At 43.8% G+C, this 23,926-nt stretch overlaps 1 protein-coding gene across 1 annotated transcript in view; it reads right to left on the bottom strand.

The window, feature by feature from the left end:
- St8sia1 (ST8 alpha-N-acetyl-neuraminide alpha-2,8-sialyltransferase 1) overlaps window positions 1-23,926 on the bottom strand; it is a 132,568-nt gene that overhangs the window by 65,109 nt on the left and 43,533 nt on the right. The window contains exon 2 of the mRNA XM_038320700.1: window positions 12,822-12,966. Within this exon, the coding sequence (XP_038176628.1) occupies window positions 12,822-12,966 (145 nt within the window). The remainder of the gene's footprint in view (window positions 1-12,821; window positions 12,967-23,926) is intronic.

Raw genomic sequence — 23,926 nt, 5'->3', positions numbered from 1 at the left:
GTGGCAAGAGCATGGTGCTGTCTCCCATGTGATCTGGGGCAACGAACCCTTGGGGACTGTGGGCTGTGGTTCTACCTTTACAGCGATAACCTGGGAATGGTGCTGAGGTCCGATGTTTGAGTCCTAGAGCCCACATGGTGGCTTACAACTGCTTCTAACTCCAGTTCCAGGGATCACACATCCTCCTCTGTCCTTCACAGGATCAGGTTCAGGGGTGCACGGGCATCCATGCAGGCAAAACCACTCATGACTAAAACGTTTAATATTAAAATTACAAACAAAGTCAGCAAATACTCGGCAATCCTGGGAGGGTCCACCTGTCCATCTTCTTAATAGCAGAGCACCTCAGTGAATTACAGACATCAATCCACTTCCAATCTATCTTAATTAATGGAAATGAGGAATTCCCTCCACTCTGTACGTTATCCTCTTCTCCAAATGCAATGATGCAGTTGCACATGCTGCAGAATCCTTTTATCATTTTATCAATGCTTTATCAAAAATCTTTTTATCAATACTCTACATCCCCCCTGGACCCTACACTCAGCCGATTCACTTCTTTTACTGTCTTGGGAGACTGGTTTCAGCCCTTGACTGGTGGGGAGCTTCTCCTGGAAACACCAAAATTCCCAGGAAATGCTTAAGTCCACTAATGCTTTGACCGATAAGAACATATCCCTGTGGCCAGGGATGTGGTTTAGTTGATGGAATACCCACCTAGCATGCATAACGCCATGGCTTTAATCCCCAGCACTGGATAAATTGGGTATGGCTGCCTATGCCTGTAATCCCAGCATTGGTGTGGGAGAATTGTCTGTAACCTGTCAATCATGTTTTAAATAAACGCTGATTGGCCAGGCAGGAGGTAAAGATGGAAAAAACAGACAGGAAGTAGAAATGATGTAATGAGAACAGGAGAATTCTGGGAAGGAGGAAGTTGATTCCTCCCACTCCTGCCTAGACCGCCGAAGCAGCAGGATGTGATCTGCAACCACTGAAAAAGGTACTGAGCCACATGGCTAACATAGATGAGAAAAATGGGTTAATCAAGATGTGAGAGCCAGTGAGAGGCTAGAGCTAATGGGCCAATCAGCTTTATAACTTATAGAGATCTCTATGTTATTTCTTTGGGGCTTGCCGGCTATGGGGTACCAGGTAGGACAGAAACCCAAACAAGCAGGCCTGGCCCCTTCATGTAACACAGCATTTAGGAGGCAGAGGCAGGAGGATCAGGAGTTCAGGGGCATCTTTGGCTATAGAGTGAGTTGAAAGCCAGCCTAGACCACATGAGACTCTGTCCAAAAATAACATAAAACAAATAGTGATAAATAATATCAAAAATAACTATAATAATATCATTGACTTCCTTGGAGAAATCGTTGCAAAACGCTTTTATATGTAAAACTGTGTTTTGACATTATGTCTGAAAATACTGCTAAAATTTAAATAAGACCAGAGTAACCCATTCCATCTTATAAATTATGAAACCAGGTTGGATGTAGTTGATATAAATTATGTAGAATAAAAAATGATATCAGAAAAAGGTCAAGGGTGGACCTGGATATTTATGCTGTATCACCCATAATGTTCTGCGATGTTGGCATTCAACCAAAAACAGCAGGGTAAACTGCCCAAGCTACTCGGTGGTAATGAAGGAATAGTCTAGATTCCTACAAGGAAGTTATATGAAGAAAATGTCTAATCCCTCCAGCAACCTTGCTTTGTTTTTTATAAATATTAAAACAACACAGTTGCTCTTCTCTTCAAAATGGGTGACTGGGGCACACAAAGCCAGAGAGAGACACTGCGGAGTGCAGGACCCATAGTCTCTAATTTGACACTTTCGTTTTTCTCCTGGATGATGGCAAATAAAAGGCCCCAGTTGTTCCAAGGTAAGGAAAGTGAAACTCTTTAAAACAGTTTCAAGGTGACTAATAGGGAAGAAGTCACCTATTGGAGATCACTTCTCTAAAGGAAATAAGTAAACAATACGATGCTAGAGGGATTTTACGTGCACACATGTGTACACTTTCATGTGTGTGTGTGTGTACACATGGGGAGGTCAGATGAAGACTTCCTAAGTCTTTTTAAATCACTCTCTACTGTTGTATTTGAAAGGTCTTTCCCTGAACCAGTGTAGTGAGAATCGGCGGGCTGCCACCCGGCAGCCGGCTAACTTTACACCCGAAATAATTACACGGAAACTGTATTCTTTTAAAACACTGCCTGGCCCATAGTTTCAGCCTCTTATTGGCTAATTCTCATATCTTCCTTTAACCCATATTTAGTAATCTGGGTAGCACCACGAGTTGTGGCTTACCAGGAGAGATCTTAACCTGTGTCCATCTCGGAGAGCAGCAGCATGGAGACTCACTATGGCGACTGCCTGAAGCGTCTCCCCAACTCTACTTCCTTGTTCCCACAATTCTGTTCTGTCTACTCCACCTACCTAATTTTCTGTTCTCTTAAAGGGCCAAGGCAGTTTTCTTTATTAATTAACCAATGAAAGAAACATAGACAGATAACTCTCCTCCATCATTTCCCCTTTTTCTGTTTAAACAAAAAAGAAAGGCTTCAACTTTAACATAGCAAAATTACATATAACAAAACAGTTATCAAGCAAGTATTACAGTTACAATATTTAAATCTATTTTATCTTTTATCATAACTAAGGAAATCTATAACTATCTATTTATTCTTCAACTCCATCAAAGACTCCAGAAGGATATAATATTACCTAAGTAAACAAGTCATTTGTAACTTTCAAACTCTAGAAATGATAGAGACAACTCGCTGCCTAGACAGTCACCCAAAGTTCCTCTGTACCGTTGGGGCATCCATCTTCAGCCTTCAGGCCCATAGTGTCCAGCAGACTTTTTCATGAAGCAGGAAATTCCAAAGACAGTTCAGTCACTTTCTACTGTGTCCTGCAGAACGTCTCGCAGACTCTTTCATGAATCAGGAACCCCGAAAGACCATCTCACCTTTAGGCAAGTTCAGCAGTCCTCTCTCTGCAGGTTCTTTGTGTCCAGTTTATGGAACAGTCCAGCCAAGAGCAGTTTCTTGCCCAAATGGCTAACAAACTCCATAAGTAGCCTCTTCGATGCCCATCTTCCTCTCGAAGTAGATTGGTGCTGCCAGGAGCAGACGTGTCTCATTGTCATGAAAAACCCTAAGTTATTAAAACATTAAATGCCATATTCTGCAGTCTTTGAAAGTTATGAAGAATGTCTATCTAACTGAAATATGTCTCTACATATCTAGAAAATCTAATAACATGACTATAAGCTTAACTATTATCAATGATTATCCATTAACAACCTATATTTCCTAATTATACATTACAATTTTTAAAATGAACTACAATCACAATAGCTTAATCAAGATCAGAAATACATATACATATAACAAAATTGACCTTAAAATCTATACCAATGCAAATTCATATCTATATCATCTCCCCCTTTAAATGTAAAAGAACATTTATAAACAATATTTGGGAAAATGGGCGCAGTTTTTTCTCTCCAAACTGCTTCCTGCTGAATGGGGGCGCTGTTATTTAGGTCTTTCATGGTGTAACCTGTGTGCTAGGTTCCTCTCAGTTGGCAGTTGAGTGAAGTAATTTTTTGAAGATGTTCACAGCAACCTTTCAGGAGGGCGTGGTCTATCATACCATATTGGGATAGAAGCAATCCACAGAGTCTCGTCCTCTGTGAAAACAAAAGAAGAAACTCTTTTCCAAAGCATCATGTTCTTAGATCCAAATCCTAAAGTCATACCGTTAAGATGTCCATTCTGGTCTAGCCTGGCAGCCCATATAATGAAATGTCTCTCTGTACTTAGCTCCTTTACAGTCAAAAAAATCAAAGAAAACACAACAAAATACATAATCCAGACTCTCTGTGAATTTTCCATTTTTACGTGGCTTATTTTTACTCTATCACTTTACTTCTTTTAATCTATAACTATCTGTACTCTGTCTCTTTAAAGACTTTACCCTTTTTTTAAGGCATTAACTTTATTTTTTATGTTTTCTTCTTCTCTCTCAAGCCTACATACATTCATTCAACATTGTGACTCATTTAAAAGTCTTTTATGTCTGAATCTTTTCTATTGTGAATCTGTAATTTTTTACTATCCAGGAGCATTTCTTAAAAGGTTAACCACTTCTTAAAATAATACGGTACTGCCTGTTTACAGCCAAGTCTAAACCTTAACTGCGCTGTTATTATGGTAATTGCGATAGACCGGTCTGAGCTCAGCACAATTCAGCATGGCGGAGCAGAGCCAGAGCTGCTACTGCCTCAGTCATTTGGTGTCCCTGAGCTGCACACAGTTACAGGTACACAGCAGTCCACATTGGAGCTGCACTCAGCAGTTTAATTTTGATACTGAGCGTGCAGCACAGAAACTCTTTTAATCCAAGTCACAGCCGAATCTGACGCGCAGAGCAGTCTGAAAACACCTCTCTCTCTATGGCGGCAGGAATCCGCAAATGCTGTCCCGCTCGCCTAAGCCTGATTCCGCCATCTGCCCAGGTGCAGGAAGGGAGCAGTGAGCCATTGGCATGGTCTCAGAGAACTTTCTTTCCGATCCCAAGCGGGCAAGGTTTTTAAGTGGATTTAGTCACCACGTTGGAGCGCCAATCTGTAGTGGGAAGCGGCGGGGCTGCGTCCCGCCACCCGCCGCCGGCTAGCTTTACACCCGAAATAATTACACGGAAACTGTATTCTTTTAAAACACTGCCTGGCCCATAGTTTCAGCCTCTTATTGGCTAATTCTCATATCTTCCTTTAACCCATATTTAGTAATCTGGGTAGCACCACGAGTTGTGGCTTACCAGGAGAGATCTTAACCTGTGTCCATCTCGGAGAGCAGCAGCATGGAGACTCACTATGGCGACTGCCTGAAGCGTCTCCCCAACTCTACTTCCTTGTTCCCACAATTCTGTTCTGTCTACTCCACCTACCTAATTTTCTGTTCTCTTAAAAGGCCAAGGCAGTTTTCTTTATTAATTAACCAATGAAAGAAACATAGACAGATAACTCTCCTCCATCAAACCAGAAGCTTACCGATTAGGTTAGACTGGCTGCGCCAGCACACTCCAGGGCTTCTCGCGCTTCCCTGGTGCTGGGATTATAGGCACACCTGCCATGCCCAACTTTCCTACGGTTCTGGGCGCTGAACTCAGGTCTACATGCTTTTATGGCAAACACTTTGCCATCTTCCTAGCCCCCTATCAAACCTTTGAAGTTGTACTGGCTAGGTTTCATATTCCAGCTTTTTACCCACCAGCTCTGGAAACTAGAATTGGCAAGTGACACCTCTCAGTTTTAGTTCCATCCATGAAGTGGAAAGAATAACGACAATGTACAGACATGTTTAAAGGACAGGCTAAGACACGTGACTTAAGCAAGGCACACAGTATGGGCTGGCAAAGGCAGTGTGTTGTCTTGGAGTTCAAATCATTAGATGTAGGTCTCTCTGCAGCTAGACAGGTGGATGTGACTTAGTTATGACACAGAACATAAGTGTGCCACGACTTCTCTTCCATCTCCTTCCTGCTGGAATCCTGGAACCAAGTTAGGGTTAAGGTTAGGGTGGGTTAGGGTGGGTTAGGGTTTAGGCATCTCCTTGGCCATCAGCTGATATGACTCAGTAAAAGAATCCTGAAATACTGATGGTACATAGTAGACAGGACCCACCCCTGAATGACTTACCATCTACTTTCCTTGATATCAGTGAGCACCTATTAGGTTGTCAAGCAAGCCTGGCAACAAATGAGATGCACACCTGGCAATGCTCTGTGCCCAACAAACTCAGTCCCCTTTGCCTTTACAGCTGAAAGAATGTGTATTTGAAAAGTGACTAAGTAATACCACTATTTATATCAGCATACAAATTTCACTAGGAGGAAAAAGAAATTGCTACGAGACACAGAAATATCCAGGAGCTGAGAAAATTACATTCAGCACAGGTCTATGAAGAGGGAAAATGTATTCAATAAGGCTGATTTCAGGAACTATTCTGAAATGTCCTCCTGGGTTTCCCAGAGGCCAAAGACACAGCCTGACCAGTCTCGGGAGAGCACAATGGGAGTTGGGGTCAAACTGAGGAGCTGATGTGGGTGGAGTGTGTTCACTCTCTGCACATGGCTTTGCGGATCACTCTGAGGAAACTGGTCTAGTTTGTGACCTACACCTTGTGGCTATCCTCCATCAGAAGAAAGGAAGCGAGCTTCATTTTTTTATTGCACCAAGGGGGATATTTTTCTGATTGTATGAGAGCAAATGTGGTTTTTAACATTCTTGTTCCTTTCTTGCCCAAAGAAATGTATGCTTCTCCTAAGGGATGTATTCTAACTCAAAATAGATTTTATTTTATTGTAATTCCTGCAATTGTTGGACCATGGAGGCTGAGAAAGGACAGCCCTGAGGTTGGGAACATAGCTTGAACATTATAGCACTAGGTCCTGGGTTCAGTTCCCAAAACCACAGAATTTAGAGGTTGGCTAGAAGATCCTTAACTAATCAGGAAAGTGATAATCCAACCTAGGGTGGGGGTAGCATGTGATTGCGGCGTGGTACTTGTGTGGGTGCGTGAATATACACGTGCATGGAAGCCAGAGGACAGCCTCAGGTGTCACCCACATTGTGGTTTAAGATAAGGCCCCTCACTAGAACCTGGCTAGACCAATGGCTCACTGAGCCCTAGAGATCCACCTGTCTCTGAGTCCCCAGCACTGGAATTATAAGTTATGCCACTATATCCAGATTTTTACGTGGGCACTGAGGATTTGAACTCGGGTCCTCAAGCTTGCACAGTGAGCACTTTACTGACTGAGCCATTTCCCAGCTATCATAATAACCTCTGTATACACACATACACACACACACCATACACACACACACACACACACACTATAGATAGATAGATGACAGAGATAGATAGATAGATAGATAGATAGATAGATAGATAGATAGATAGATAGATAGATAGGCAGACAGATAAGAATTAAAGACAGCATTTCCACGGTAGGGAGTCTGTGGTATACCTGAGCCAATGAAGTAGCCAGGAAACAAAGCAGGAAGCATTCCTGCACCAGTGGCTTCCTCCTCCTGTCTCTGCTCCACCTGGAGTTCCACCACACGGATGGCACCACACATATTCAGGATAGATCTACCGTCTGAGTTGTCTGACCATGCTACCATGGACACACACAGAAGTGTGCTTTCCTCATCTAGGTGACTCTTAACCCAAACTGGTGAGTTTAATGATCCAAGCATCTCAGATGACAGAAATCGCTTAGGCTCACTCCCATCCTTGAGAGATTTGAAGTGGAATCTAAGAAGCCTTATTAAAAGTTCCAACAAAATAAATAGATAAATAAAATAAAATCAGCCTTCATGTCTAACTATGTTCAACAGTTATTTCACCAAAATACATTCACGGAGCCATTCAGACACAATTACATGAGCTCTTGATCCCCTAAAGACAGGGCATCCTGGCAAACGAGCAGATGGAAACGGGTATCAGTATAATGTGGGAAGCATCACTCTACTACAAAGAAGAAAGCTCATCCTTTGAAAGCTCACACCAGAGTCCTGGAACCAGGAGAGAACTCCGAGGAAACAGCAACGTGCACATATGCAATTATGTGGAGAACTATTATGCCTATGTCAGAATTTCATACAGCTGATAATGAGGCTGCAGGACATTGTGGAAGGTCTGTGTAAGAATTGTCAGACTGTGATAACAGAGCTTTTGTGTAACATCCCCAAGACACAGTAATCTCCAGAGTCCTTGTCTATGGACGCAGCCCTAAAGAGGACCTGGTAAAACTCCGCAACAAACATTGCACCTTTCTCTTCGATTGCATTTTGGCAGCAACAATAAAATGATAATTAAAAGTGGCAGAGGAATAACAACGGTAAGAATTGTGCTAATGCATGTGCAGTGTTGGGACGTGACAGTCAAATGGGTGACCTGGGAATACCAGGGAATGGCTTTACTGGAATTCAGTCTGAGGCTGCATCTTGATTATTGAGTTGATGGGACTGAGAAGCAGTGGGGGGGGGGTGGTTAGTGATACACCCCTGTGTTGGGGGTTTCCAGAGAAGGATAGATGGTAGGGAGTGTGGCCTAATGAATGCTTTAACCCAGGGATAGATCCAAATTTCGATTAGATTATTGGAAGGCTCTAGAATGATGGAAGGCGGTCTCAGATGGAAGAAGTAGATTATGTAAGGGGTTTCTTGTCTTTGGGAGCAACAGCTTGTCCTGACCACTTCCTGCTTTGACTCCACTGTGCTTCCTGTCTGCCATGAGACATGCGCAGCTCAGGCACACGCTGGATGGAGCCTGTGCATCTGAACTAGCCTGATGACGGTGGGAAAGGGCTGGCCAGTTTTTCTTTCACAGGTTTTCTTTCTGCTTCCCAGGAGCAACACAAACGGAGAACACCACCTGGCTGGCAACTTAGTCTGCTTGTAACAGACCAGAAATATGGGGGAGGGGCATCCACAGGAAGCTACTGGTCCTCCAGAGTGCTCATCATTCTGGAATCTCACAGGAAAATACACACACATCCTTAAAAAATCTATTCATTGTGTGTTTTGCACAATTAAGCACACACATAGTGATGTAATGACCTCTGGTTCCTACATAAACCACAGTTTTCCTTTATTATTGTGGGACGGTGATGGGCACAGAGAAAAGGAAATGCTTCCTTCCGTCCTGGTCTCGGGACTGTCAGATACGGCGCCAGGCTCGTTTGTCTCTCTTTAATCATCTCTTTCCCTCCAATCTATTTCCTACCATGAAGGTAAAGGTCACTTGCTGTCTGGAAACCCTGCACTACCAAAGCCTTTTCTCGATTGCTTTTAGTTTTTTTATTTTCAAAACTGTTAAAGACAATTGTTTCTCTTCTTGTCTTCATTTAGCTCATCAGTATCTGTTCTTTGTTGTTTTGTTTGTCTTAAAACTATGTTTTGCTATGTAACTCAGGCTGGCCTTGAACTCACCCTGCACCATAGACTGAGTCTCCTCCTCCATGCCATGGGCAGTGTGGCATCAGATCCTATCTATTCACAGAGTAAAGGTTTAGACGAATTCAGATCAAACGTGCCCCGTGTGCTGTAGCCCTCAATGTGATCTGAAGTGGGTTCATCCTGCTTCAAGCCTCCCGTGGACTGGGACTGCAGGTGTGTGCCACCATGCCTGGCTAGCGCTAGTTTCACAGAGGATCTTACGCATCAGCTCACATTGGATACCACTCTTTCCTTACCACCTTGTTGAGTCCTGGGAGTGAAAGGCTGCCTGTCTCCTAGGTCTAGGAAACAGATGCTTCAGATGGAAATTAATCTTTGCATTGCTTGTACCTGAATGAGACCTGAAGGAAGGGAAGTCCTGAACCCCATCTTCTGGCCACTATTTCTTCTGGAGGTGACTGTGGCCACACAAAAGGCAATCATTCTAGAATGTTCTATTCCTAGAGCACTTATATAAAGTTCTGGAACACAACTCCAGAAGTAACATCTTGGCTGATACTTCACCCCTTCTTCTAGTGTCAGAAGCCTCTGATCCCCTGATAAATTATCTTTTCACCCCAAATCCCCAGAGTGATCTCCATACATTGTCCTGACTGACACTCCGGGTCTCATGAGTCACAGAGCTATCAGTACCGGCAATCAGGGGTTACAGTGCACACCAGGATGCTTGAGATGACTTGGTCTCTACTGCCACTCTGAATAGACAGGACCCACACTCCTCTCTCCATCATACAGAGAAGACAGGGGATACAGGTGAGTTACCCAAGGCATTTAGTTGGCATTTAGATAGACAAAATTCAAATCCACACCTTCCTTCGATATTAGGAAGTCTCCAGAGCCAAAAACAATAGCATGCAAGAGCACATGAACACTGGGACAGAATTAAAGCCTGATTTACTAGCATGTGTATGCATGTGCATATGTATGTGTGTATGTGCATATGTGTATGTGTGCATAGTATACTGTACATGTATGTGGAGCATGCACATGAGTGCATGGGTGTGCACTCCCATGAGCACACATGTGGAGGACAGAGTACCTTGGGAGTCATCTTCTACCATTTTCTGCCTGTTTGTCTTGAGGTAGGGCCTCTCATTGAAGCAGAAGCTCACTGAGTTAGCTAAGCTGGCTGGCCAATGACTCCTGGGATCCACCTGTCTCCAGCCCCACTTCATGCAGGAGTGCAAGCATAGCAGACAGGCCCAGCCCTTACACCACCTCCCACATAGGAGTATAGGCATGATGGAGGACTCTCGTTGGTTAATAAAGAAACTGCCTTGGCTTTTTGATAGGGCAGGATTTAGATAGGTGGAGTAGACAGAACAGAATGCTGGGAAGAAGGAAAGTTAGGCAGACACCATGCCTCTCCTCTCTGAGTCATCGCCATGAAGCCAGCCACCAGGTCAGACATGCTGAATTCTTCCCGGTAAGACACCACCTCGTGGTGCTACACAGATTACTAAATATGGGTTAAAGCAAGATATGAGAATTAGCCAATAAGAGGCTGAAACTAATGGGCCAGGCAGTGTTTAAATGTATACAGTTTGTGTGCTGTTATTCGGGGCATAAGCTAGCCAGGTGGCCGAGAGCCAGGCGGCGGGAAGCAGCCCGAAGCTCTCACTACATAGGCACAATCAGACATGACCAGTTTTTATACAGACAATGGCAATTTGAACTCATGTCCCCATGCTTAGAGTTCAAATGCTCTTTATCACGGAGTCATCTGCCCAGCCTATACTTCCTCATTTCTATTGATTTAATGTATATGAGTGTCTGCCAGCATGTATGTATTGTGCCACATGCATGCCTGGTATGCCAGGAAGTCAGAAGAGGGTCGGATCCACTGGAGTAACAGTTGTTGTGAGCTGCCACGCAAGCATAAGCCCAGGTCCCCTCCAAGAGCAACAAGTGCTCCCCATCTCTGCAGCCCCCTATTTCATAGTTGTTGGTTTTTCCTACTTTAAACAGCAGACCTTCCAAAACCATTCAGTTATCTAACACACCAAAGGGTGATCCAATAAATACAGGACGTTTCTTTTTTGTTGTTGATTTATTAATTTTTGGTTAGCATAACAAAGTCATAGGCTTCACTGTGACACTTTCATACATTTAGTTCATTATACTTGGTTCTGCTTTGTACCCCAGCCTGCTCCATCTTCCCTCCTTCCCCCTTTCTGGTCCTCTCCATCTCTCAAACATTTCTTTCCTCCGTGTTCATACTATATGTTTCCCATCATCCTCTTCTTTTACCCTTTCCCTCTTCCTTTAGTCCCCCCTCCCTCTCATACTCTCACTTCTACTTTCATGTCCTACACACGTACACACACAAATACACACACATATGCACATATGTATACACGCAAGCGCACACACATGTACACATACAAATACACGCCTACATGTAAGTACACACAAACACATACATGTGTACACATGCAAATACACATGCCTACAGGCATATATACGCATGCATACACACACAAACACATACATATGTACATACAGATACACATATATACACACATACATACATACACAGACACACACATATGTACACACACAAATACACACACCTATATACACACATATGTACACATGCATACATACACACATACATGCATGTTTTGATTCTGCATGAGAGGAAACGTGATATCCACTTTCTGAGTTTATTTTATTTCAATTAACATAATGATTTCCAGTTCTATTCATTTTCTTATAAATGTCCTGATTTCATTTTTCTTTAGAACTGCATAATTTTTCTTTGTGTCTATGTACCACATCCTCTTTATCTGTTCCTCTGCTAGGGGACATCTATGTTGGCTAGGGAACATCATGGTCAGCATGGACAGAGGTGCAGGTATCTCTGTGGAAAGCTGACTTAGGACCCTCAGGTATATTCCCAGCAGTGCAGGCTCGCCTTGTAGAGCCTGTGACTCTGGATTCCCTGTGACAAACTGATAAGACCATCCTCTCTGCGAATGAGCTTGTGATCTATTCATCACAGAACTACTCAGAAACCAAGTCCTGCTGTCTAAGGCTGAACATGAGTCCTCCACACACAGTCATCTGGCCAAACTGAAATCACCCAGAAGACCTGAGAAGACCAAAATTTATTTCTCAAATTCTCCCTAATGGCAGTTTCAACAAAGTCCCCACCACCACCACCAAGAGGTCTTTAAGATAAAAAAAAAAAAACTGTCTTTTTCAAACTAGTTAGTGAAAATAATCTCACTGCAACGTTCAGGAAAGCAAGCAGGAAAACACTAATAAGTAAAGATTGCTTTAGACCATTTCAAAAGTGGTCAGACTGAATTCTTTCTCTCAGTACCCACCACTCCTCCACTTCAGAGCAAGAATGTAGCCGTAGGGTTAGCACTCGAGAGTTCAGAGAAGATGTATGGTCCCCACTCCCCAGTGGCAGCATCAATCCTAAGTAAACATTCCTATCTCCAAGCCTCATGATCCTCCCACAACCAACCTCAGCACACTAGAATCCCAGCGCTCCCTGACCACTGTTTGCCCCACTTTCTTATGTCCGAAACCTAAATGGCAGGGAAAAGTGCAGCTCTATGAAGTCCTTCCTCTTAACGCCTTACTTCCACCCGTGTATCAAAGCAGAAAACATAAAAGAATGTGAGAAAAAATGTGCACAATTAAGATGAGAAAAGAGAAGATGAAGAGCAGCAGGCCCAGGGTCAGCAGACCCCCATAAAGCCTTCCTTTAGGGAGAAATGTGAGGAGTGGCACTACAATGCAATGGGCTCCACTCACCTGGGGAAAGAGGGAATAGGTGGAGTTGTCAATGGTGAAGGAGTATAGAAACTCCCCATCATACCACAGACTCTTCCCCATGGGGGAGTTCATCTTTGTCATGGCAAAGAGATGGGCCGGATCGCAACAGTCTTCCATTTGCTTCCTAGAAGAGAGAGGGAGAGAAAAGAACAGCAGGTTAAGCGAACAGCCGACTCCTGCACTTGCCATCCCCACAGGAACGTGCAGCCTCAGCCCAGTGCCAAATCACTCCGCTGTGTCTCCACGGTGATCACGCTATGATTAACTCACACTGCCAGTCACTGAACGGCATGACTGTAATATTTTACTTACAAAATGTTTCAGAAAAATATGCCAGCTCCCAGGTATGGCTGAAATATATCTAGAGGCAAAAATATGCATAATCCTTGGAGACGCACTGACTGGCCCAGCCATCCGGATCCCATAAAGACTATAGATATCCTATAAAGAGCTGGCTCTGGAGGATGGCAGGCTAGCTAGCGGCAGCAGGAACATCCGTGTCTCATTTCCAGTAGTTAAGAAGAGTGTAGAGGGTTGCTATGAATGAGAAACAGGTTAGGCCAAAGAGGGTCCATGCCCCCAGAGGACAGGATCACAGGGAACTCTGTAGCAGGCCCTCTGGATAGAAGCAGGCACAAAATAAATGGTGTAGTCTCAGAAGATAGTGAGGTAACCTGCCTTCTGGCTGTCAGGGACTGACTTGGTTGAACACTGTGACCTTTGCTGAAACCTCACTTTCCCCACTCTGCGTTTGAAATACTGGTGTCTCGTGCTATTGCCTGGCCCCAGCAAACTGCGTTATAGATGATTCCCTTGTGGGCTCTTCAGTACTGAACATGTCACTGCTCTATGGGTCAGCTGATCAACCAGTGAGCTTTAATGAGTAAAGGAGACAGCATTTAGGAAGACAAATTGCAGGCATGATGGCATACCTTGACTGTCAACATGATGGCACAGAGAAAGACCTAAGAAATTATTGAAACACATTTTTTGTGTATATCTATGAGTTGCCAGAGAAGAATAACTAAAATCTGGGTGATCCTATTATAGATGGATTTTTTCCCCACCTTGACCCACAGGCATTCAGTCCCAAATGAACACACAGAGGCTTACACTAATTACAAACTGTTTGGCCTATTGCTCAGGCTTATTACTAACTAGCTCTTACAACTTAAATTAACCCATAATTCTTATCTATGTCTAATCACATGGCTTGGTACCTTTTCTCAGTAAGGCATTCTTGTCTTGATTCCTCTGTGTCTGACTGGTCACTGCATATCTGCCTTTCCTCTTCCCAGAAATTCTCCTACTCTGGTTGCCCCCACCTAAACTTTCTGCCTGGATACTGGCCGATCAGCATTTTATTAAACCAATATGAGTGAGAGATCTGTACAGTGTACAAGAACATTATCCCACAGCCTCCTATTCCATAAGCAAGGAGTCTGAGTGGAATGAATTAGTTCTGTCTGGCTTCCATGAGGGGAATTGTTCAGCTCCATTATGACTCCTTGCTGTACAGCAGTTTTTTCCAAGTTGAAGAGAAGAAATGGAAGGCTCGAGGGGTAAACAGAGGTAACGTGTCTGGGAAAACAAACACTTGGAATATTCTGGAGGGTCCTTCCTCAGCAGTATTAAAAAGGAGTTAACAACTACTGGGGTAGGAGACCCTCTCCTTGCTGACCTGACCTTGAAGGCATCACAAACAGCTGAATCGTGTTCTCATCACATGCCCTCCTCACCAGGATCAATGAGCCAAAATAAGCCCTCCCTCCTTTAAGTTGCTCCTGTGAGACATTTTAACACAGCAATGATAGAAATCAAAACAACATGACACTGTATCTAGGCTGGGTCACTTGCTAACCCCTGACTGGAGGGTTGGGGTGGGAAGTACATTTAGAGCTTTTTAAGAATGTGTGGGAAACATTCAGATAAAGCAGCACAAAACCCCCAATGCCTGTTTGAATGTTGTCTCCAAAATTTATGTCAAAATGTGTTTGCCAGTGTAATCAGATTGGTAGAGAGAAGCATGACACCGAGAAGAGCCACACTTCTCTACTGGGCTGTTCCTGGTCAACAGGTGTGGTCTTGCAGGCCATGCATTGTAGGATAGTTCTGTTTACTACCTAGCTTCCAGCGCCTGACATCCACTGCATGTTGGTGATGAACACTTTCATAGGTCACACAGAATGAGCACCTGTACACCTGCTCCAACTCAGGTCAAAGGTCAATGCATCTGAATACAAACTTTAACCCTCCCTTACTAGGAGGGCACGTTAGGAGCCTGTTGTGTAACCATTTCCTCTGAAACTAAAACATCCCATCTTGCAGGGATGCTCCTTAAAAAGGAAGGTGAGCAACTCAGAGCAGTTCCAGGAAGTCCCTGAAATGGACCAGATTCACTAGGGCCCTGACTCCCAGAGTAAGCAATAAAGCTGCCGAGAGTCACTCTGAGACAAGCCTAACTGCCTGGAAGAAGTAGAAACCACCCTGGCTGCCTGAAAGAGGTTTAGATCAACTACATCACTTGGAAAGGACACTCTTCAGCCTGGTGAGCTACTTGCAGACAGTGTGTCTTAGGTTTCCAGCTCTTGTAAACTGTCACCCATGCTGGGGTGGCCTTTGTTGGTACAGCTGTCTTTGAGTCATTTCTGCTCCTGTGTGGAACCCTCACCTATACTCTTTTAAGCAACCCTAATAAAGCTCATGATCCACCAAGTTGGACTTTGGTGGTATCTGTACGTTGATCTATTATGGAGTTCCTAGCTGGGGTGAGCTGTGTCTCCCCGGGAAAGGTTCTGTCACATGGCAGGGCCCCATTTCTTGTGCTGCCTCTTATCCCCAAGATTAAGCCTCATTAGGATAGCATTCTTAGTGGCTTTTTGACTTCTCCCTTGTATTGAACGAAAGAGCCCAAATCAGAATGGGTGGCGCTGAAGACTGATAGCAGACCCCAAGGACCAGCCTAAGTCATGGGGTCTATGCTTGGGTGATGAAGGCCACTGTCACAGGAGGAAGTTCAGATCACTTGGTTTTTCTGCTTTTGCTCTCTCTGCCCTGGAGGGCTGCCCCACATGCTGTCCGCTGCCATGTCATGGCACAGCAGGAAGGCCCACACTAGAGGCTGCCCTTGGCACTTCTAGCCTAAGGGATTGACATTCTTTTTTCTTCCAGAAGAGAATTTCCTACAAATTCCCTGTCGTGTGACATTGCGCTATCCTAGTAGAATGTGAACTGAGATATTGGGTATGGCCATCATTGTTTCATGGCCCAGCCTTGCTGATGACACGATGCTCATGGCCTGGGAGGCCGTGGGATTGCAGGCCTGGCAGCCTATTCAGCTCATGGGCCTCTGAGTTCATCACACTATGCTAGGTGTTCCCTCCTGCTCTTGGATCGTGGCTGGGTTCCCCTTCACACTGGTTTCAATGAGGAAAGAACAAAGGAGGGACTAAGAACAAAAGCCTTTGTTCTGTCAAAGGATTATAGTGTTACATTCTGCTGCTACGCCAACATTTTATTTACCATAGACTGTTCCTCCCTTTCCTTTCTCATCTACCTTCATCATTGTCATCACTATTATTATCAGCAGCAGCATCATTGAGACAGGGTCTTGGTATGTCGACCAGGCCAGTCTCAAACTCATCACCCTCCCAACTACTGAATGCTGGGATTAGGGATACTCACCACTACACCAGCTCACCATTGAATCCTTACTAGTGCTTCTCTGCCACACAGTGGTGTGACAGGGCTTGTGTTTTATCATGAGCTGACCCTATTTTGTCAACAGAGCACCCTAGACACTATATTTCAACCACATGACGTACACGGTTTAAGACAATCTCTTAAAAATAGGCAGAAGTCCCGCGGACATGCATCTAAACGTTGGTGAGAATGCACTGATGTTTGGGTTCCCTGCTACAGGTCTGGCGATATCTCTCTTTTGTCTTCAGAATAACTCTAAGAGATCACGAAAGAATTAATGTTATTCTCATTATGCTTAATTAACATCTATAAAAATGAGCTGCACGTGGTTTCAAGACTTGCCTAGGGTACAGGAAGAAACACACATGCAGATCTGTGAGTCTAAGTTTGGGCTGTTTCCTCTCTGTTTGCCAAGTACTCAGAGCCATACTGGCCCACTTCCCTTTTCTCTGCTCAAGGAATCTTTTGCACAAATGGGCCCAATGCCTGCCATGTATCACAGGCCTTCAGAACAGACTGCCCATCCAGTTCCCATCACACCACGGAGCTGGGCAGCTTTGAGATACTTTCCCCACAATTTGTCTCAGGCTGCAGACGCGGCACCATGGTGGTGCATGACTTCACCCTCAAGTCTCTCCACCTCTTGTGAGGTCCTTCCTTCCAGACTGAAGCTCTCCCCTCTAAACTCCACTAAATCATGATTCAGTCTAAAGTGCCATGAGAAACGCAGAAGAGAAACTTGCCATGGTCAAATGAGAGCACCTTCTTCCGGCTGGGGCCTGACAGCTAACAAATCATGCTCATATTTGTTTCCTCTCTGAATCATAAAAAGAAAAAAAAAACACATAGGAAAAAGATCCAGGCAGTCACATTTTCCTGAATGCACGGACAATAAAAGCAGTGTGTAAGCCGAGAGTTACACAGGTTCGCCAGACAGATGAACGGTTTCTCTGGCATTAATAGCCTGTGTGCTGAGAGACATGGAGTAAGTTTGCCTCTCTTCCGCCGTCATCACTGGACTTGGGACAATTATTCCTTTACTGGGAGAAAGCAGAATTAAACAGAAAGTAGGAGTTCCCTGTGGACCAGTATTTCCAGAAACCCTACATTTCCTGCAAACTCATACTGGTCCTACTGCTTGCTGAAGTGCAGAGTTTTCTACAAGCCTTTCCAATGTTCTTTCCCTGATGTAGGAGTGTTTCTATCTATCTGTTGTTTTATTGGTTAATTAATAAAGAAACTGCTTGGTCTGATAGGTCAGAACATAGGTGGGTGGAGTAGACAGAACAGAATGCTGGGAGGAAGGGAAGTGAGGCAACCGCCATGAAGCAGATGCCATGCCTCTCCTCTCTGAGATGGATGCAGGCTAGACTCTTCCCGGTAAGGCACCACCTCGTGGTGCTACACAGATTACTAAATATGGGTTAAGCAAGATGTGAGAATTAGCTAACAAGAGGCTGACACTAATGGGTCAGGCAGTGTTTAAAAGAATACAGTTTCCATGTAATTATTTCGGGTAAAGCTAGCCGGGTGCCCTGCCGCTTCATCTACATCTCCCCACCATTCTTCCACATCCTCCTGTTGTGCTGTTCTATGGCGGTGCTAGAGGACCACAGTGAGACAAGGTCCACGCTCATTCTTCAGGTCTGAGGGGCCTCAACCAGCTCACCAGCTACGGAGGCCACAGCATCAAAAGCAGCAGCTGAACCAGGTATAATCTGCAAATCCAGCACTTGGGGGACCGAGGCAGGAGAATACAAAGTTTAAGGTCAGCCTGAGCTACATAAAAATAAAACACAAATAACTAATATTAGAAGTATCAGCAGTAATACTCATAACGGTTTTTTTTTTTCATTCTTAGGCAACATCGTGGTAAGCCCTTGAGATGTAAAAGTAGATTAAAAAAATGATGAAGCCAGACCTGCCTTCAGAAAACATAAGAAGAGGGCAAGCCAGCTTAAGGCTACAAACATAAAAATAAACTAATGGAACCCTGTCAAGCTTCAGAGCTCTGCACAACAAAGGAACAAGCAAGAAAATGGAAAAGCAACTTACAGAGAGAGAGAGAGAGAGAGAGAGAGAGAGAGAGAGAGAGAGGGAGAGAGAGAGAGAGAGAGAGCATGAGCCAAGCACAAGTCTGGTAAGTGAATATGCAAAGATGGAAAAGAAGGCCAGGAGGGCTCCAGGGTAAAGGTGCTTGCAGTGCGAGCTTCGTGACCTGAGTTTGATATCTGGAACCCAAGCTTTATGACGTTAGTCTGATACCTGGAACCCAGGTTTGTTGATTTGTCTGTTCTGTTTTTTTAAACTAAATGTGATAGCAAACATTTGTACTCTTGATCTTTTCCACTGTGAAATGAGATACAGAGACAGAATGAAATGGAAGTTCAGAGCCAGCTATCCTGACGTATGGATGGGCAGCCACAGAAACGAGAGAGATCTTGCCTCAAAAACAAGGGTAAAGGAGAAAACTAACAAAGCTGTACTCTGGCCTGACCCTCAGACTCACTACAGTTCTCTCTCTCTCTCTCCCTCTCTCTCTGTCTCTCTCATTCTCATTCTTACTTGCTCTCTCACTCAGCCTCACTCTCTGGTTCTCAATATCTCACACACATAATTGATGTTTTCAAAATTCAAAACAACAGAAAACAGTCACAAGGTACATTGCTTCCTCCATCACCAGGGAAACACACAGTAAAACACCAAGAGTTCTAACCCACACCTGTGAGGATGGTTGTCTCCAAAGAGCAAACAACAAGAAACAACAGAGATGGCATGGAGGAAAAGGACCCTAGCGCACTGCTGATAGGAACATAGCTTGGCATGGACGTTGTGGGAGAAAGAAAGGCAATTTCATAAAGAAACCGAAAAATGAAACTCGCACATGACCCAACTGCGCTCTTCCTGGGTATGCACCCAAAAGAGACAAAGTTGCCACCTCATAAAAAGAGTGGTTCATTGCAGCATGAATCACAATAGCTAACAGATGGGAACGACCTAGATGCCATCAACAGATGGATGGACGAAGGAAGTGGAATGAAATTCTGCCTTAACAAGGGGACCCTGCCATTTGTGGCTTGCATGGACCTGGAGGATATTAGGTTAAATGAAATAAACCAGGCACAGAGGCACAAGTAGCGCATGATGTCATTTGTATGTGGAGGGGGAGGAAATGGAGAACAGTGGGGATGCGTAGCTCAAGGGTGAGAAAGCAGCAAAGGAAGCAATCCACAAATGAGGAATGGGATGTTCAAGATCAGCAGACTAAGTGGTCTGGAGGATTAGAAAGAACAAAACTGAAATATTGGGGGTGGGGAGGGTTGTTAGGTAGATTTTAGCTGCTCTTACCACAAATAAAAGTAATTATCAGATGACAAACTATTGATCTGTTTCTCTGCAGTAAACATTTTATCCTCTGAATATATCCCATAAACCTCAAACACAAAATAAATTTATTTTTAAAATGGAAAAAGCTAACCAATGGGTAAGTTCCTTCATGCATCTGCAGGGAGATGTAGCCAGAGGCTCAGGGGACATCTGTGGATGCTTAGAAATAATAGAGCATTGAGTTATATCCAGGGTTCCAGGGAACTTTTCCTGCCCTGACCTCTGGCCTGAGTGCACTGGCAGGATGAAGAAAGAGCCGACACATTTTAAGCAGAAATGCTGCTACAACTTTTTAAGGCAGGGGGATGCAACTGGATTCTATTTGCCAGAATACACGATACCGGCAGGTACTGAAACTGTTGTCTCTAAGAACTGCTGAGTTGAATCATGTACCCCATCTCTGTCCAGCCTTTACAGCTATGGAGGGGAGACACAGATGCATCAGCTTTTGGAATTTTTGATAAACTAGTTTCCCTCCCCCTTCCCTCATGCTTCCTACGGATGATGACTAATACCTGTTTTCCTTTGTAAGAAAAAAAAGCAAAAGGAGGGCTGGGGCAGGGTGTGTCTCATCCACTGATGTGCCTGCTTACCAACACAAAAACCTGGACCCAACCCACAGAAGCTTCAGAAAACCCAGGCATGGTGGTACACGCCTGCAGTCCAGTGCTAGGAAGACAGAGAGGTGGATCCCTGGGGCCACTAGCCTATCAGTGCGGTGCAGGCCAATGAGAGATTTGATACCTGAAGACAAGGCTGGGTATGAGGAATAACACCTGAAGTTGTCCTATGGCCTCTGTACATACACCCATAAACACACATAGAACAACAACAAGAAGAAGAGAAAAAAAAAACAGTATATAAAAGTTTCAGCTGCAGTTTGTCATTACCAGAATCCCACCCTCTGAAATGATACCCTCGAGATGCCACAGTGAGGCCATGAGCATGAAAACACGCAAAGCCCAGGAGGCACTGACCCAGAGGCCTTCTTATGGGAGCTGAGGCAGGGGGTCACTTAGGCCATGAGACCACCATCTCTGACAAAGCTCTTCAACTGTGGTCATGACCCCTCCCCCATGGGCTCCTGTAACTGAATGTGGGGCTGTGAAAAGGTTAACTACAGTCAAAGGTTTGCAGACCATGCAGCCGGTGAACTCAAGGTCAAATGAAGAATGCATCCAAAATATTCCCGGCAGCTGTCGCTTGTGTTACAGATGACCTAATGATTGACAGCAATTGTCAATGTGGCATGCTCTAGAATCATCTACGAGACAGGCCTCTGAAGGACTCTCCAGATGAGACTAGCCCCTAGGAATGCTTGTGAAGAAGATTCTGGTGAGGCTGAGGTGGTGAGACCCTCCCTCAGAGGGGACAGCATTGTTCTCTGAGTATGGGCCTCACAGGTCTACGAAGGAGCGAAGGATCTGAGCAGCCACAATCATCACTCTCTGCTTTCGGCCTGTGGAGACAAGGTGACCAGTTCCTTCAGCTCCTGCCACCAGGACCTTCCCTCCAGGATGGATGCTGTGCCACCAAAGCACGGTCTTCTCCTTGAGAATTTACCACAGCAACAGCAGAGGTAATGGGATGTGCAGTTCCACCGCAGCCTATGTTCTGAGCACACGACACACTCGTTTTTCACTGAATGCGCCAGATGACAATGGACACAGCCTAAAAATCCTCAGCACAGACAACGGCGTGCTATGAACGGCAGTGATTTCGCAGTACATGGAAGTTAGCTGATCTCACAGAAGCCACACAGCTACAAGAAGACTCATTATCTCCTTACCACCACATTCGTCTCATTAGTATGCAAATTTGCTCTCAAATTTAATGAGAAGTAAATTATACATATGCCAAAGAATTAATTTGAAACCAGTTTTTTATAAAATATCTTTATGATATGTTATTAGCAATTATTTATTGTTATTAGTAAATGTTTAATTTGTATATCTCTTTTATATACTGATATGAAAGTTTCCCAGGTTAAAAAAAAAGGTTGTCTGTGGGTAGAATTTAAGAAGGATGGTCAATCCCTTGCCACACTGGTGACCACCAGAGTTACAGACCACACATATAGCTGGAGGAATAGTTACCACTGGCGCCACAGGCCCCACCTGCAATGATTGGAGGAAGAAATGGGTAGGTGGCAGTGTAAGAATACATTCAACAGCATAAAGAGCAATATGACAACACCAGAAATTAGTGATTCTACACCAGCAAGACCTGAACATCCCAACACAGATGATGCCGAAGAAAAGGACATTAAAAGTAACTTTATAAAGATCATGGAAGCTTTTAAAGAGGAAATAAAAGATTCTCTTAAGGAAATGGAGGAAAATACAAACAGAAAGCTGGAAGAAATACATAAATTCCTTAAAGAAAACCTAGAAAACCAAGAAAAAAACAATCAAACAAGTAAAGGAAACAGTTCAAGACTTGAACATTGAAATAGAGGCAATAAAGAAAACACAAACTGATGGAATTATGGAAATAGAAAATTCTGGGGTAAATGAACAAGAACTACAGATGCAAGTATAACCAACAGAATGAAAGAAATGGAAGAAAGAATCTCAGGCATTGAAGATACGATAAAGAAATAGATTCATCGGTCCAAGAAAAAAAAACAGCAATATATGGTAAGACAAAAGAGTTGAGATGGCGTGCTGTTGATATACTGGAATTTAAGACATTAAAAAATAACCACTAAGAACTACTTCTAGGGGCTGGAGAGATGTCTCAGAAGTTAGGAGTACTTTTTACTCTTCTAGGGGACCTGGCTTCAATTCTCAGGAGCCACATGGCATCTCTAACTTCAGGTCCAAGGGATGCCATGCCCTCTTCTGATGTCTGTGGCCACCAGGCATGCATGTGGTGCACATATATACATGTAGGGAAAACATCCATATAAATAAAATAAAAATAACTTTTTTAAACTTAAAAAATAGCAATATCTATTTTTAGTTACTTATTTTGATTTTGAAGACAGTTGATCAAGAGGAGAAAATGCTTTAGGTGGAAATGGCTTCACACTCTGTCTTGACAAGTTAAGGGTTAGATGTCAAATTTGTTCCCAAAAGTTCCATGAAAAATAAGAGTTCTAAGAATACTATCTGTAAGACATTGTTTTTGATCTAGTCATGATAGAAAATCCCTGATTCTATTTATTATTATTTCTTTTATTTCCTAGTTTATTCCACAGTACTTAAATCTGCCCAGGGATGTTGACTTAATATATAATCTGAATAACTGCCTAACTCCCTGTACTAGTAATTTCATTGCTGGGATCAAATACCTCATGAGTGTCAACTAAATGATGGAAGATTGGTTTGAGTTTACAGGTTAACGGATACAGTCCAAGAGAGCTGGGGACACATCTTCTTTCATTTCGACCATGGGAAAATGACAGATGGGAAGTGGGGTAAGGCTATAAATTTTCAAGATCCATCCCGTGAAATACTTCCCCAGAAAATCACCTCCTGGAGTTTCCACAACCTCCCAGATGTGTGACCAGTTGAAACATCAATTGTTCAAAGATATGAGCCTACAGGGGACATTCCACATCCCAGTCATAACAGTCCCCAGGACCCAAAGCACAAAACTACAGAAAGAGGGAGATTTGTTTTACTCATATCTGGATATCCTCTGCTCCTGGAAAGCTGGCTCAGCCATTGAAAGGGTGGTTAAATATGGATTGGCTGAACAGATAACAAGTTAGAGATAAACACAGAGATTGGGGAGAGAGGGAGAGAGAGGGAGAGAGAGAGGGAGAGAGAGGGAGAGAGAGAGAGAGAGAGAGAGAGAGAGAGAGTGTGTGTGAGAATGTTAGGCAGACCTCTATGCAAATTTTGTTCTCACCAATGAAAATACAAGTTTGAAAAGTCCATTCCTTACCATTTTTACCTATAAAAACTAAACACTAAAGCAGATAAAAATAATTACTATAAGCTGGCAATTACTATACTACTAACATTGTCAGCAGAAGATGCAAGATT

Source organism: Arvicola amphibius, chromosome 2 (genome assembly GCF_903992535.2).
Source record: "Arvicola amphibius chromosome 2, mArvAmp1.2, whole genome shotgun sequence".
In the NCBI taxonomy this organism is placed as follows: domain Eukaryota; kingdom Metazoa; phylum Chordata; class Mammalia; order Rodentia; family Cricetidae; genus Arvicola; species Arvicola amphibius.
Note: the sequence above shows the minus strand (reverse complement) of the source record. Positions and strands in the feature narration are given on the sequence as shown.